The sequence below is a fragment of the Arvicanthis niloticus genome, chromosome 8, assembly GCF_011762505.2.
Source record: "Arvicanthis niloticus isolate mArvNil1 chromosome 8, mArvNil1.pat.X, whole genome shotgun sequence".
In the NCBI taxonomy this organism is placed as follows: Eukaryota; Metazoa; Chordata; class Mammalia; order Rodentia; family Muridae; genus Arvicanthis; species Arvicanthis niloticus.
In genome coordinates, this window is record NC_047665.1 from 42,463,243 (window position 1) to 42,478,418 (window position 15,176).

A 15,176-nucleotide genomic window follows, 5' to 3' on the forward strand; every position below is an offset into this window, starting at 1 on the left:
GACGATATTTACTCCAAACACCCTCTCTCATTACCTCCTAGTCAGCTTTCTTTTCCTAGACAAATTTGTGTCTCCCTTAATTTCATAGAATATGTGCCACTATTGCTTTTTGTTGTGTCATATATATATATTCCAATACTAGCCTTTAGCCTTCTATTTTTAAGCATGGTTATATCTCATGATATGCTTTTAAATTTCATAGACATTGTTTTTCCAAAAGCACTTGTATTGTTAAAAAGAAATTTAAGCCCTAAAACTGATAACCATGTTCTCTGTAAAGAAGGAATGTGTAGGTGGAAGAGGGAAGTGGTAGGAGGAGTCTGGGAACAGTTGTAGAGGGTATATTGCAGATGGGTATCATCCGACTATATTATACAAATGTGTGAAAAGGAATAGACAATGTATATTTTTTAATTCTAACAGTGCCCCATACAGAATTTTGGACACTATTTGCTTACAAAAGCATCATGTTTCCAACATAGCAAACAGTTTCTTAGAAGAAAGAGGTAACGCAAAGCAAATTCTTTGCTTCTATTAAACGCAAACTTGCCAACCAGTCCTAGAAGTCTATAAAAAGGGAGAGTTAGGCAGCACCAGGAACACAGCTCTTATCCTTCGTACACAGGCCAAAACTCAGTAGTATGTACATTTTAAATATGTGCACCTTGCTGTATGTTAATGTACAGTATACTGACTAATGAAGAACCACAAGGAGGAAGAGTTACATCTGCCATGACGCAGCCTTACAATGCGATCATCCTGTTGCGTATCAGGATGGGATCAAGTCAAGTTGACATAGATCATCGTTTGATATTTTTAGTAAAATATTCAACAGATTACAAAAATTTAAATTTTCCATGCCATATTTTGTTTCACTATTTAAAGAGAATAATATGATATAACAGAATGGCTAAGATGTTACTTCTGGAAAACTGAATTATACTTTCTAATTTTTACCTTGGTCTTTGTTTTATTTTACAAACTTTTAAAGTTAATCATGTGTCATTTTCAGCATGTAGAGCCTACAAAGCACTATGAACTAATGTATACTGCATTCAAAGCTGTAGCAACAGGGCATTCAGATATGAAACATGTACTTCAAAACTAAGCCTCATAACTTCGTATGTGCAGAAACAGTCACACGCAGTGTTGAATCACAACACAGTATTTTAATGAGACAGACCAATGAGGGCATTGGTATTACTTCTTCTAGAGATCGCTTTCCCCTTTTGTTAACACATTTTAAGAATGTTTATTATATTCCGAGGATTTTCATACCTCCAGAACTTTTTAATGAGGCAGTGAATGTCAAATGGGAAGCTTAAGGCAAAGAAGAGAAAGCTTGTAGGAGCAAGGCCGATTAGGAGCAGTTTGGCATGAAATATAAATAGGTGACACTTAACAAAACAGTTGATAACTTCTAACAATGAGCAAAGTTGTCATGTTTTATCGATACATATGAGGAAGTCGTGGCTGGGGAACTCTAATTCCGAAACTGGAAACATAGGAGGAGAGTGTTGCAGATGTACTGCAGTTAACCTGAACACTGGCATTAACTGCAGCCCACTGGCATGATTTAAATATTTGCACTCTCACAATGAAGCAAATCTTACTCATTCAAAACAATGTTGTCAAGTGCTTTCCCTACAGCGTTTATTAGAGAAAGATTTTTAAAGAGTAGCAAAACACCCTTTGCTCTACCAACAGACTGACCATTTCCCTCCTATTTTCACAGTTGCCACACTTAGGAAGCCTGCAGTGTCCTGGTAAGTTGGCACACAATGAGCCCAACATTCTAGACAACCAATTCCCTAGCCATTTTGTTCTTGTTTTCTCAGAAGACAGTTGAACAAAGTCATTGTGAGCTCTGCAGCATGGCATTGATGAGTGTCTTCAACAGGCTATGACTAAGTGTGAAAGCCAACAGGGATAGAGAGGGGAAGGAAGATGGATGGATGCTTTACTTTGAATGAGCTTCTGTGAGGACTAGTGGATTGACAGAGAGCTAAACTGATTGTGTGATGAAGTCTCAGTACTCACGTGTACATGTCGAGAAATTAAACACTGTGTGTGGGAAACAAAACAAAACAACAAACAAAAACTTGCTCTGGACCAAGAATCTCTAAGAAAGTGTCTAGTGACAGATAAGAATAGATTTGAAATCACGTTCTCAAGGTAAACTAGAAAGCAGTTTAAATCATTTTCTGAAGATAAATGAGAGAGATGGTAGAATCCTATATGAGTGTACCTAGATAATGTGCGTATAACATGGAAAGAGGAGGTGTGTACAGATCATACCCATTACCTGTAATCGATACAGATTACAGAGCTTTGCAGAGAAAGTATCAGTTTTCTTTATTGATATGTTTGGTAAATTAGCTACACTTTAGTGGAAGGACACATGCCCAAGAATATATGGACAGTACAAGTAGAATCTAATTAGGAGGAGGAGGAGGAGGAAAAGGAAGAGGAAGAGGAGGAAGAGGAGGAGGAAGAGGAGGAAGAGGAGGAAGAGGAGGAGGAGGAGGATGAGGAGGAAGAGGAGGAGGATGAGGAGGAAGAGGAGGAAGAGGAGGAGGAGGGCAAGAACAAAAAGACCAAGAAGAATGAGAAGTCATCAGTGACTTAGGTAGATATCGAAGGGTGTGGATCTTGGTGGAATTAGGGAAGGATGAATTTTATCAAAATATACAGTAAGAAATCCTCAAAAATTAATAAAAAATTAAAACATAGTAAAGGATTTGTGCACAGGATTGTAAGTGCTTGGGAGGAAATATTTGGAAAGAATGAACTTGTCTTTTAGCAGTTTATTTTTGTGAACAAAACTTCAGAAAAGCAGGAAAAGCATTTTCACACACCATGGTATGCCTGTGAGCATGAAAAAAGCATTTCTTACAGAAAACTCTGGGCTACATATAGTTACGGTTTGGGCCGTTAGAGGGCTCTGCAGGCTTAGTGGATTTCTGTTTTCAGTTCAAAGGACACAGTTGGGAAAGTGTTGCTGCTGAGGCGATTTTCCATCAGACAGGATAGGTTTTGCCTCTTCCATTTGCAGCATCTGGCCAGGATTAACACAAGTGTTTTTCTTTCTTTCTCATTAAGTGCATTATAAAAATAGCCATCTGTGGCCATAAACGATCTTCTAAGTGTCAGATGACTCACTTAGCAAAAATCCAAGGCAATACTAAAAGGATCATTCTGCAGTAATGTAGGGGGAAATCTTTCAGATAATTCTCAGCTTTCCAGTTTTCAATACTTGCAATTACTATTTCATTTCTCATCAAGAATTGGTATCTTTCCTCTCTTATCCAGTCACCTGTGCACTGCCCAAAACATTATTACTTAGATTTTACAATCCATTAGCTTATAGTGTATGTTTCAATATGTTCAATGCATCTAATATTATAAACACATAGCATGCATGTGTCCAAAAATCCTATATGAACCATTTGAAATCAGACTGTTTTAAGTGGGGCAGTTATAAACGGGCCATCATTACACAGCCTTGGATTGGCTGGACAGCTCCACAAACAGAAGCTGTTAATTCATTATGGCAGCCAGTTCACCATCGCTGATTTGGACCATGTAGACTTCCAACTGATCAAAAGAGTAGTTCTCAGAGTGGAGTCCCAAGACTAGGGACTGCTGGAGATATGTTCAATGGACACACAAGCTGCTTGCAGCTGCAGAAGGACAAGCAACTGAGGAAATTGTTAAAGGACTGCAGAAAAGGTAGTTTCTGCCTATTTTAAATAAAACCAGACTTTTTTCTCACTCAATAACCCAAAATGACAAACCAAAGTATGAATCCCATTTCACTTCTCTGCACATCTTGGTGTAAAACGAGGAGACATTTGGCGAATTAGAAGCATTGGATTTCAAACTCTGTGATCCAGCTATTGGAGGCAGGATACCTCTCAGGTTAAAAAAACCAAAACCAACCAACCAACCAACCAAACAAACAAAACCACAGCTCAAACAAAGGAACAAAACCAGAACTCCTCTTCTTTCTTCCTTTTAAACTAAAAGAAAACAGATTAAATGACAAGGAACGCCCACCACCACCAATGGACTGCCATATGTCTCTGGCGGGTGGTAATTACAAATCAGCTGACAGACTAACAAATGTGGCACATAATCCATCAGGTACCACAGGTTCCAGTAGAGCGGTTCCAGGATGTACCACAGAATGTGGTACACGGCCCAGACAAGCAATTCTACTTCTAAGCTGTAAGTCTTCTACCCTGAAGGACTCCCTCTCCCTTCCTCTAGCCAATTATTTTCTGTCTCCTCCACTCAACAGTAGTAGGTGAGTTAAGTACTTACAGACTCTCTTGGCATCTGTAATTTCCCAAAGTACCTTCATTCTCCCTCTCCCCACCATGAGGGTCCTTGTAACCGAGCCAGAAACTTCAAATAAAAACACTTAAAAGGAAAGAACACTTCTGGACCTCGTCTTTGCTTCAGAACTACTCTTTGTGTCACCTCCCTACCACTTAAGTAGTCTCGTCTCCTAGACAAGGTGTCCTCAGCTAAGTACACAGGCTTCTAGAGGACTAAAGTCCCTACTTGTGATGGAACTCAGATGGAACTATTGGCTGACACAGGTTAAAGCAACTGAACAAGGACAAGCCATCCTAAAATGTTAATGTGGAAATAAAACTAAAAAATGACTCTGGCTAGTAGAAAAGGCGCAGACTGATAAAATCTGGGAATTAAAATTTAGCTTAGAGTCAGGGGTTAGTACATCCAGCCGGTGTGATAGTAATGTTAAGTGCTTTTATAAAGACAATATTGTGACATAAAAATGACTGGTGAACTGAAGTTGCTATATTAAGACTGCATAACTACACCGCTTGAATTTTAAAACTTGAAACTGATAAATCCTCAAGGGGGTGGTAGAAAAATTGAAAGAAAATAGGAGGCATGCAAGGTTATGTCACAGTGATAGGATGACAGCAACTCCTCTTCATTGTATATTTTTCAATATGCTTTCTCATATATATACACATATATGTATATATATTCAATACAAGTTAAGAATTTTCAAATCTTATACATCTTGCATTTAATAATTCTTTGATTACACAAAGCAATAAAACAAGCCCAAGTTACAAAATTTTATTAATGGCTCAGATAGCTGGTACTTTCTCTACAGCTGATGTGAGAGTTCCTTCCACCATGGCATTTTGATGGTCATCCCAGCCGCCCTGAGCACTCACCTGGGAAGGTGTGGTCACACTGATTTCTGGTACGAAGTTGTCCTCAAAGAAACTGATGATGTTCTCCTGCTGCAGTTCCTTCGTTGGGGTAACTTTAGGCAGAGGTGGGACAGGAGGTCCTTTCCTTGTCTAGGAAGTATCAAATACAAACATGGTAGCCTTCAAGAAAGTGTCAGATAAGCACAGCTATGTAAGCAGCAGTGTAAGCCCATGCGATTCAAGTCAAGAATGCCGTCCACTTGGATGCCTCTCTGAACACTGAAAGTCTAATGGGAAGAAGTCAGGTCACGAGATGACAGTCTATGCATCTCAATTTTAGCACTGCCCAGAGCTGCAGGACCTATGATCTCACCTGGAAGTCATTCTTCCTCTCAGTTCAACTACCAATGATTTCTCTCAAAAGAAAAAAAAAGGAATTTCAAAACAAAAATTAAGGTAATTGGGTTTTTTGTTTTGTTGTTTGTTTGTTTGTTTGGGTTTGTTTGTTTGTTTTGTTTCTTCTAATTGAATCAATGAGATCAACCAGAGACAGCTTCCACTTCATTTTCCACTCCAGGATTTTGAAATGAGAACTTTAGAACCTACTACAATATCTTCTTACAACTTTGCAGCTTCAGCCACATTCACAAAAGCTTATACTGGACCATGAATATTAAATGTAGCTACAGAAATATCATGTTCACACAATGCATGAAAATCAAAAGTGGTGGGTTTTTTTTTTTCTTCTCTTTACTTCCCTTTGCCTGGTCCTTACAGTTTCTTTAAACATGTACCAGACTTTCAGTGACTGGCCACTCACGTGTAAGACAATGTGAGTGATGGGATACCTCACAATACCTGAGTTCTGAGCAGTCATTGACTCTAGTAGAACACTGGAAAGAAGATTCAGTTCACAAAGAATATAGAATGAATGGAGCTTTGTAGATATGATTTTTCTTTTGCAAAGCTAGTAACTGCTTAGAGCATGGGGCACCCATGCAAATGCTCCATCACTAAAGTGACTCCCCCAGCCTCTGAAAGGCAGGAGTCTAGGAGCAAAAGAAGGTAAAGGTGAATACAGTTTAGAACAAGAAGGTAAGGATGGGGCTAGAAAACGCTAAACAATCAATCACTAAGTACACAAGGAAACACAAAAATTAAATAGCAAAGCAGACCGACTCTACAATGGCAATAATACTATCCGCTGTCTCATGCCTTAGTCTTGCCACAGAAACTTTCTATAATGCTTGGTCACCACGGGAGAATCCCAGACAACGTCACCTCCCCATGAGTTCTCCCATGCCCATGGTGTATACATCATACCTGTGAAGGTGATCTGGGTCGCACTGGGGCAGGAGATGCAGGCGCTAATGTGTGGTTGGGACTAGCCGTTGGGCTGGGCAGGGGTGAAGGCTCCTCTGGGGGTGATGGTGTCTTTGCAATTCGAAGAGGACCCGAATCACTGGATAGACACAGAGGATTGAGCAAGAAGCCTTCTGAGAACCAGGATTCCTAAAACTCAAGATTCTTTAGCCCAGAGAAATCCTGAAACTTAGTCTCACTGTTATTTCATCCCCTACCTCCAGGTTAATTCTAGTTGTTAATAATAGTAATGGATGCTGGAAACTGGCACCACTTATTGCTTCCTGTGAACCAGAGCCAACCATGCCCCGTCTCTCTTTTTTCACAGCAGCCATGCAATATTGATGCCACTTTAGATGTGTAAATGGTGGAGTATAAATAGGTTAAAAACAAAGAAAAAAAGACACTCAGACATTTGCATTTAGATCTTAGCATAAAAGTCTTGTTCACTCCACAAGCCAAACAAGCTCTACCTCCCAACATAAGGGGTAGTAAGAAAACCAGCTTCATTTTTGATATATAGCAGAATCATGCCATACCACAATCTATAGAAAGTTAGCCAGAAAGCTGTGACTTTTAAATTTCAAAGGCATCTTGGGAGATGGTTAATAAATCTTTTTGGGAGTGCTTTTTGAATTACGTTTGGAGAGTTACAAAATACTTCTTTTTGCACTTTAAGAAACAGTGACTAACTCAAGACACTTTCAACGTGCCAGCAGACCACATGACAGGTGAGATTCCACAACTTCCTAAGAAGCCACCGTGTTCTAGGCACCTTGCCAGAGGCTTGGGAACAGCTTAACATGATGACTAAGATGGCGTGTCCTACTCTCTAAGAACATCTAAGGGCAACAGCAGAAGGAACAGCGTCTGTGACCTAAATAAGACTATAGACACAGCAGCCTGATCTACACAGCAGGAGCTGAGGAAGACGGGTTCTTTTAGAGACACTACATGATTGGGGCTCTGGGCCAGCAATCATGACCTCTGACTAGCAACAGCCCGATCTATGCACTAGTCTAGAGATTGCCCACAGGGCTAACTCACCACCTCGCTCTGCAAAGGAATGTTTTTTGAAAGGAATGAAAATAAGAGACATTTGTTAAGTGGCTGTAATCCTGCTTCTTGCTTTAGCTGATTATGAAACTGATCTTTGCAAATGCTTCTGTTGACTTCATTTCCATGGTTGGGAGCCACTCTTAACATGCTTTACTTCTATAATTTCCAAAAGGCAGCTTAATATTCTTATTTTTCTTTTATTCCTAGCTCAATAATGTAAAAAAAACAGTGTTGGAGCCTTAATTGTGGTTTTTTTCTTTTGGGGGGGGGTTGTTTTTTGTTTTTTGTTTTTTTTTTGTTTTTTTTTTTTTCATTCTTTTAGGTCATGTCTTCTCCTTGTAGAGGAAAGATACACTTGCTGCTCTGGCAGGTAAAGCAGGGGCTATAGTTATGGACGCTGTAAGGAGCAATACATGATCAAACTAGTCATCTTCGGACAGTAACGTGGAGAGGTTGGAAACTGCATGTCGAGGAATGATTCTGTACATACATTCCTATGAGTGTTTATAATGACTGGAATAGGAACTACAAGTGTAAAGTCTCAGACCTGAACATCCCCTTCAAAATAACTTCATTCCATTGGATCCTACTTTTTCCATAGATATTTAAATGGGCTTTTTAACTACAAAGGTTACTGGGCTTCGGTAAGGAAAACAAACCAAATTGACCACAGAGGCATGTAGCTGAAACCTGGGGCTTCTGACTGCTTGCTCAAGGCTTGCTGGGTGAAATAAAAGAGATTTTAAAATCATAGGAGAAAGTGGACATGTAGTCAAACCAAGACAAGCAGCTCAGCTGTGCCACTGGGCCCTCAGTCTCTGACGGGCCCATTCATAACAACAAGCAATGGAGCGATAACAAAGCCGAGTTGCAGGGCAAATAGCAAAGCAGTGGTGGAGAGAGGGTGGATGGCAAGATCTCTTCCACTTCTTTCCTTTCTTCAGTAACTGAAAATCAGCACAAGACTGGAGGGTTTTGTTTTTTTGTTTTTTTTTTCTATTGCAGATAAAATAACAAGTAGAAATGAGGACTGTCCCACGCTGTTGCTCTCTGGTCCCATGTAAATCAGAAAGGCTCACTCCTGCTGTGATCAGTAGCATCTTGAGGTGAGTGAAGGCAAGAAGTAAATGTAAGAGCCTAAAATCTAAGGTTGGGATCACTCTCCAGGTGGAAGGGCTCCTTTTAGATTTTACGAGGTGAATAGAACAGTATAATGTGGTGTCCAGTCTCCAGAAATCTCAACACACAGCACATCACTTGTACATGCATTTCAGAGGACCAGTGGCCTACCTGGGAGCTCCTTGAATGCTGAAGGCCTTGTCAGCATGCTGATCACCCAGTTTCGTCATCACTTCATAGAGCTTGTGGCAAAGCTAAGGGGACAGAGGCCCGTTAACCACAGGATATCCTGGTGGCCACCCATGATATTCTCCCCAAGAACGAACTTGTTTAATGAGAAGCTACAACTCTTCTGAGAATTAGATTAGTCTCAGAGTACTTGAAATTCCACATACAAGATTTGAAATCCACACCTAAGCTGAAATAACTTTATTTAGTGAATACTTTAGTGGAAATAAAAAAACCTGCTAAATCAATCAAATATGTATTCTTATATAGGATATGAAGCAGAAATGGCAAGCTGATTATCTTAAATCTATTAAAAAGTAGTCCCATGGCTATCCTGATGATTTAAGAAGACAACAGAAAACACCATGGCTGGTGCTTATCTAAATAATGAAAGACCAGTCTTTTCACTAATTTAGAACATCACTTGAAATTCTAACTTTTCAACCAACAGAGGAGGAAACAAAATAGTAGGACTGTGATAAAAACTTCAAAAGCAGTGCAGATAGTGCACAGAGTAGTGACACAGCGCTGCTACCACATCCATGTAAGGGTGAACTAACTGGCAATTCTGTGCAACGCCCTGTGCTCTCCATACATTGCCTTCTGTAAGAGCAACCGTCGCCATTACTCACCACTGCGATTTCCTTGTGAAACTTGGCCTCAAGGCTGGAGACGTTTTTGAAAGTATTGACGTAAAAGCCAACTCGTCTACCAAGGGAAAACACAAATTAAAGAAGACATGTTAGCAAAACTGGTTTTTAATTGCCATGAAACAAATTAAGACTATGTTTCCAATATATAACTTGGAAAAATATTGAATTAAGTAACATCCTAGAGTAAACCGGACTGTTCTCAGCTGTTGAGCACACAGGCAGCTCATTGGCAACATCTCAAACACATTTGGAAGGGGAAGTTATGGGAAGGGTGCTGGGACATGAGGCAAATTCCATCCCTTTTTATCTCAGTTCTCAAAGAGTAAGCACAAAGGCCAAAGAGAGATTTAGCCTGCTACCCTCGAGATAAATTCTTTCTCCAAATGATGAGTATCTGGACACTATTTTGCTTTATACTTTTTCCTTTAGTTGGGTAACAACAACTTTAATTCATGTTATTGTTTCAATGGCATTCTCAAAAATAACTGAAGAGTCCTGATTATTCAACTAGGTCTGAACTCTCAATAAGAAACTAAGTAAGGTCTTGGACAACAGGAAACTTAAGATCTTCTCTTGCTTAAGCTGAGCCTTGCAGTGCATAGGATTCCAATGAGAGGGAACGGAGAAAACAACAGAGTTGGTGGAACCAGGAGCCAATGAGGTGCTTTGATTTGTTTCTTCATTTGATGCTCACCACCATCCCCTGTGACAGTGAACTTCGTTTGCTAGAAAAAGTAAATGGGGAATAAATGTCTAGGATCATGCAGTTCACAGGTAGAGAAAACCAATACTTCACCTCAAAAGAAGGAAATGTAATTTAAAAATACCATAGAATACTTCACAAGAAATTTTCAACCATGACTTCTGCTATTTCCATGTCAGCAGGTTCTGCTTAAATTAGGTGGTTTTGAATTTAACTAAAATAGGAAAAACTTGGAGCCAAATGTAAGAACTCTGAAATGAAGTGCTAATTAAATGGTAAATCTGTCCCATAAATCAGGCACTATTTTTCTGTGCCTTATCTTGTATCTTAAATTCCTGCCACATTACATTTATTTCCTCTACCCACAGTCCCTGTGTGACTCTGATTTCACATATTTTATTGCAGCTGATATCAAATCATATATTTTACATGTACATGAATGCAGATGGTTATTTATATCCATGGTTCTGTATACTGTAGTTCAACAATCCATGGGTCAAAACCATCAGAAAACAAAGAGCATCTGCACTGAAGAGAGACAGTATTCTCTCACTATCTTATTCTTTTAACAGTTTACAACAAAACAGCTATTTACATAATGTTGTAGTGCAGTAGGTCTTCTAAGTAATCTACACATGATTGAAAGTGCATAGGAAGATGTGAGGAGGTGAAACACAAATACGATATCACTTTATTTACATAAAGTTTTGCTCCACTTAGGGGGTTCTAGGAACTGATTATCCACAGATACAGGGGACAAATATATGTATTTACACATGTACATATACTTACACATACTGAAATGCAGAAATAAAAACTCTGGCATAGTGTCTTTGGAGAATAGTAAGAACTAAAATCAGGGGCTTAATTAACGAGAATTTGCACCATTATACTTAAATGAAATTATAGAAGCAAAGTATAAAACCACTTGTGAATGGAAAGGTGCCACAGCAGTCTATAGTGATTAAATATAAAAAAACAAATAGATGTGGGGCATGAACAGCTAAAAGAGCCCAGCTGCAAACATCAGCTTGAGAGGACTCACATAGCCTGGCCAGGAGGATGGGCCAAATTTAACTTGAAGATGAATACAGAGGTCATTAAAGTTGATTTGTGAGAACTTTACATGCCTTTTGCTTTGATAAAAACACCATGACGGGGACAAGAATCAGTTTATTTTGGCTAACAATTCCAGAGTGATAAGAATCCATAGTGTTGGAAACAGCATGGCAGCAGCAGTGGCAGCAATTATCCGCAGGACCACATCATAAACAGCAAGCATGAAGCAGAGAAACTGGCTGTAAGGTGGGGTCTTATGCTCTTATCGACCATCCCAGGGACATTCTTCTTCTAGCAAGGCCTCACCACGTAAACCTCTCCAAACAGCCCTATCTACTCTGGACCAAATGCTCAAATGCTGAACACTATGAGGGCTGTTTTTCATTCAAGCATGTGGGTGAGTTTTGTTTTGACTTTCTCTTTTATTATAATAAAATTCCAGAAAAAAAATCAATAATTCATTTTATGCCTGCAATTCTCAGAAATTATGGAGATATTTGGAAGCCCATGCATACACTGTTACCTTCAGGATACATCAAGGGAATTCCGCATGTCTGGTGGAGGAAGCCACTACATCCTGTGCTTCTGCCACCTCACTGCCTGAAGATGGGGAGGAGAACTCCCAGATGCTGAGTCTGATCACACCCATGCTGCTAAATATTTAGCCTCTTCATATGACAGCTGCAACCCTATCCCATCTACTCTGTGTTAGGGTGGTCTCAGGGATTCACTGTTTTTTTCACTCAATCCTAACAGGAACAGCACAGAACTATACGCCTGTGATGATCTACCTAAAAAGCAAGTACTCATACCAGGGCCCAAGTATCTTGTTTATTCCTATTCTTCCACATCTGTGCCACATCTTGGATCTTCACATGACTCTCATGGCTCCATCTGTGATTTGGAGCAACCCACTGTCTCACATCTAACTTATCCCAGGAAAAAAGAATCACTACTTCTTCATTTGCAAGCACCATGACCCTACTTTTAAAACTTATGTAATATTGATGACTTTTTGGGTTTTTGTAAACATTTTAAATTCATTTTCTCATACAATATATACTAATCATGTTTTCTCCTACCACAATGCCTCTGAAATCCTCTGGACCACACTGCCTACCCAATCTTATGTTCTTTCTCCTTCTTTTTTTCTTCCTCTCTATTCTTTTTCAGTTGGTATATCTATATGGAAATGACATAGTTGGTAATTTTATTTTTTATTGTTTTTTCTTGAATTGGATATTTTATTTATTTACATTTCAAATGTTATCTCCTTTCCCGGTTTCTCCTCTGCAAATCCCCAATCTAATCCCCCCTTATCCTGCTTCTATGAGAGTGCTCCCCCACCCACCTACCCACTCCTGTCTCACCAACCCTACCATTCCTTTACATTAGGGCATCAAGCCTTCACAAGACCAAGGGCCTCCCATTGATGCCAGATAAGGCCTCTTCAACTCTTTCAATTCTTCCCATTACTCCCCCATTGGGGTCAATGTGCTCAATTCAATGGCTGGCTGTGAGCATCCACATCTGTATTGGTCAGGATCTGGCAGAGCCTCTCAGGAGACAACTGTACCAGGCTTCTAACAGCAAGCACTTCTTGGCATCAGCAATAGTGTCTGGGTTTGGTGTCTGCATGTGGAATGGATCCTCAGGTAGGGGAGTCTCTAGATGGCCTTTCCTTCAGTCTCTGTTCTATGCCTTGTCCCTGTATTTCCTTTAGACAGGAACAATTCTGGGTTAAAATTTTGGAGATGGGTGGATGGCCCCATTCCTCAATCAGGTGGCCATATATAACCTCTAGATATGGTTTTGACAGGTTCTACCTCCCTTTTGTGAGGTATTTCAGCTAATGTCATCCCTGTGAGGTCCTGGGAGGATCTTGCTTTCCTGGTATCTGAGACTTTCTTGTTGCTCCCCGCAGTTTCCCATGCCCCATGGCTACACACCTCTGTTTAATTTTGTGACCCTCTGAACATCTCTTCCATCTCCTCACATAGCTGATTCTGCTCCTCTTTCCCCCCTCCTCCTATTTACTTCCTCCCAAGTCTCTCCCACCCTCTGTTTCCCTTGATTATTTTGTTCCCCTTTCTAAGCAGGACTGAATCATCCAATCTTTGGTCTGCCTTCCTCTTGAGCTTCATGTGGTCCATGAGTTGTATCGTGGGTATTCCAAGCTCTTTGCCTAATATTCACTTATCCGTGAGTGTTCTTTTGTGACTGACTTACCTCACTCAGGACTATATTTTCTAGATTCAACCATTTGCCTGCAAATTTCATGAAGTTAATGATTTTTGGTAGCTGAGTAGTATTTCATTGTGTAAATATACCACATTTTCTGTATCCATTCCTCTGTTGAGGGACATCTGAGTTGTTTCCAGCTTCCGATATTATAAATATGGTTGTTCTGTACATAGTGGAGCATATGTTCTTACTACATGTTGGAGCATCTTCTGGGTATATGCCCAAGAGTGGTATAGCTGGGTCATCAGTTAGTACTGTGTCCAATTTTCTGAGGAACCACCAGACTGATTTCCAGAGTGGTTATACCAGCTTGCAATCCCACCAGCAATAGAGAAGTGTTCCTTTTCCTCCACATCCTCACCAGTATCTGCTGTCACCTGAGTTATTGATCTTAGCCATTCTGACTGGTATGAAGTCGAATCTCAGGGTCATTTTGATTTGTATCTCCCTAATGACTAAGGATGTTGAACATTTCTTTAGGTGCTTCTCAGCCATTCAAGTTTCCTCAGTTGAGAATTTTCTGTTTAGTTTGGTTCCCCATTTTTTAATAGGGTTATTTGGTTCTCTGCAGTCTAACTTCTTGATTTCTTTGTATATATTGGATATTAGCCCTCTATCAGGTGTAGGTTGGTAAAGATTTTTTCCCAATATGCTAGTTGCTGTTTTGTCCTTTTGACCATGTTCTTTGCCTTACAGAAGCTTTTCAATTTTATGAGTTCCCATTTGTCAATTCTTGATCTTAGAGCATAATCCATTGATGTTCTGTTCAGGAAATTTTCCCCTGTGCCCATGTGTTCAAGGATTTTCCCCTCTTTTTCTTCTAGTAGATTCAGTGTATCTGGTTTTATATGGGGATCCTTGATACACTTGGACTTGAGCTTTGTAAAGGGAGATAAGAATGGATCAATTTGTATTCTTCTACAAGTTGACTGCCAGTTGAACCAGAACCATTTGTTGAAAATGCTGTCTTTTTTCCACTGCATGGTTTTAGCTCCTTTGTCAAAGACCAAGTGACCATTGATGTGTGGGTTTATTTCTGGGTCTTCAATTCTATTCCATTGATCTACCTGCCTGTCACTGACCCAATACCCTGCAGTTTTTAATCACTATTGCTCTGCAGTAAATCTTGAAATCAGGGATGGTGATTTCCCCAGATGTCCTTTTTTGTTGAGAATAGTTTTTGCTATCCTAGGGTTTTTGTTATTTCAAATTAATTTGAGAATTGTTCTTTCTAACTCTAAGAAGAATTGAGCTGGAATTTTCATGGGAATTGTATTGAATCTGTAGACTACCTTTGGCAAGATGGACATTTTTACAATATTAATCCTGCCAGTCCGTGAGCATGGGAGATCTTTCAGGTCTTCTTTGATTTCTTTCTTCAGAGACTTGAAGTTCTTGTTGTACAGATCTTTCATTTGTTTGATTAGAGTCAGACCAAGATATTTTATATTGTTTGTAACTATGTGAAGGGTGTCATTTCCAGAATTTCTTTCTCAGCCTGTTTATCTTTTGAGTATAGGGAGGATACTGAGTTATTTGAGTTAATTT

At 39.6% G+C, this 15,176-nt stretch overlaps 1 protein-coding gene across 4 annotated transcripts in view; it reads right to left on the minus strand.

The window, feature by feature from the left end:
* The window catches only part of Amph (amphiphysin), a 186,252-nt gene that overhangs the window by 39,847 nt on the left and 131,229 nt on the right, over nt 1–15,176 (minus strand). For all 4 annotated transcript variants that reach the window (XM_034510012.2, XM_034510006.2, XM_076939331.1 and 1 more), the window contains exons 8-11: nt 9,602–9,677; nt 8,913–8,995; nt 6,525–6,663; nt 5,223–5,351 (exon numbers count right to left, since the gene is read on the minus strand). In XM_034510012.2, coding sequence (XP_034365903.1) covers nt 5,223–5,351; nt 6,525–6,663; nt 8,913–8,995; nt 9,602–9,677 — 427 coding nt within the window. The remainder of the gene's footprint in view (nt 1–5,222; nt 5,352–6,524; nt 6,664–8,912; nt 8,996–9,601; nt 9,678–15,176) is intronic.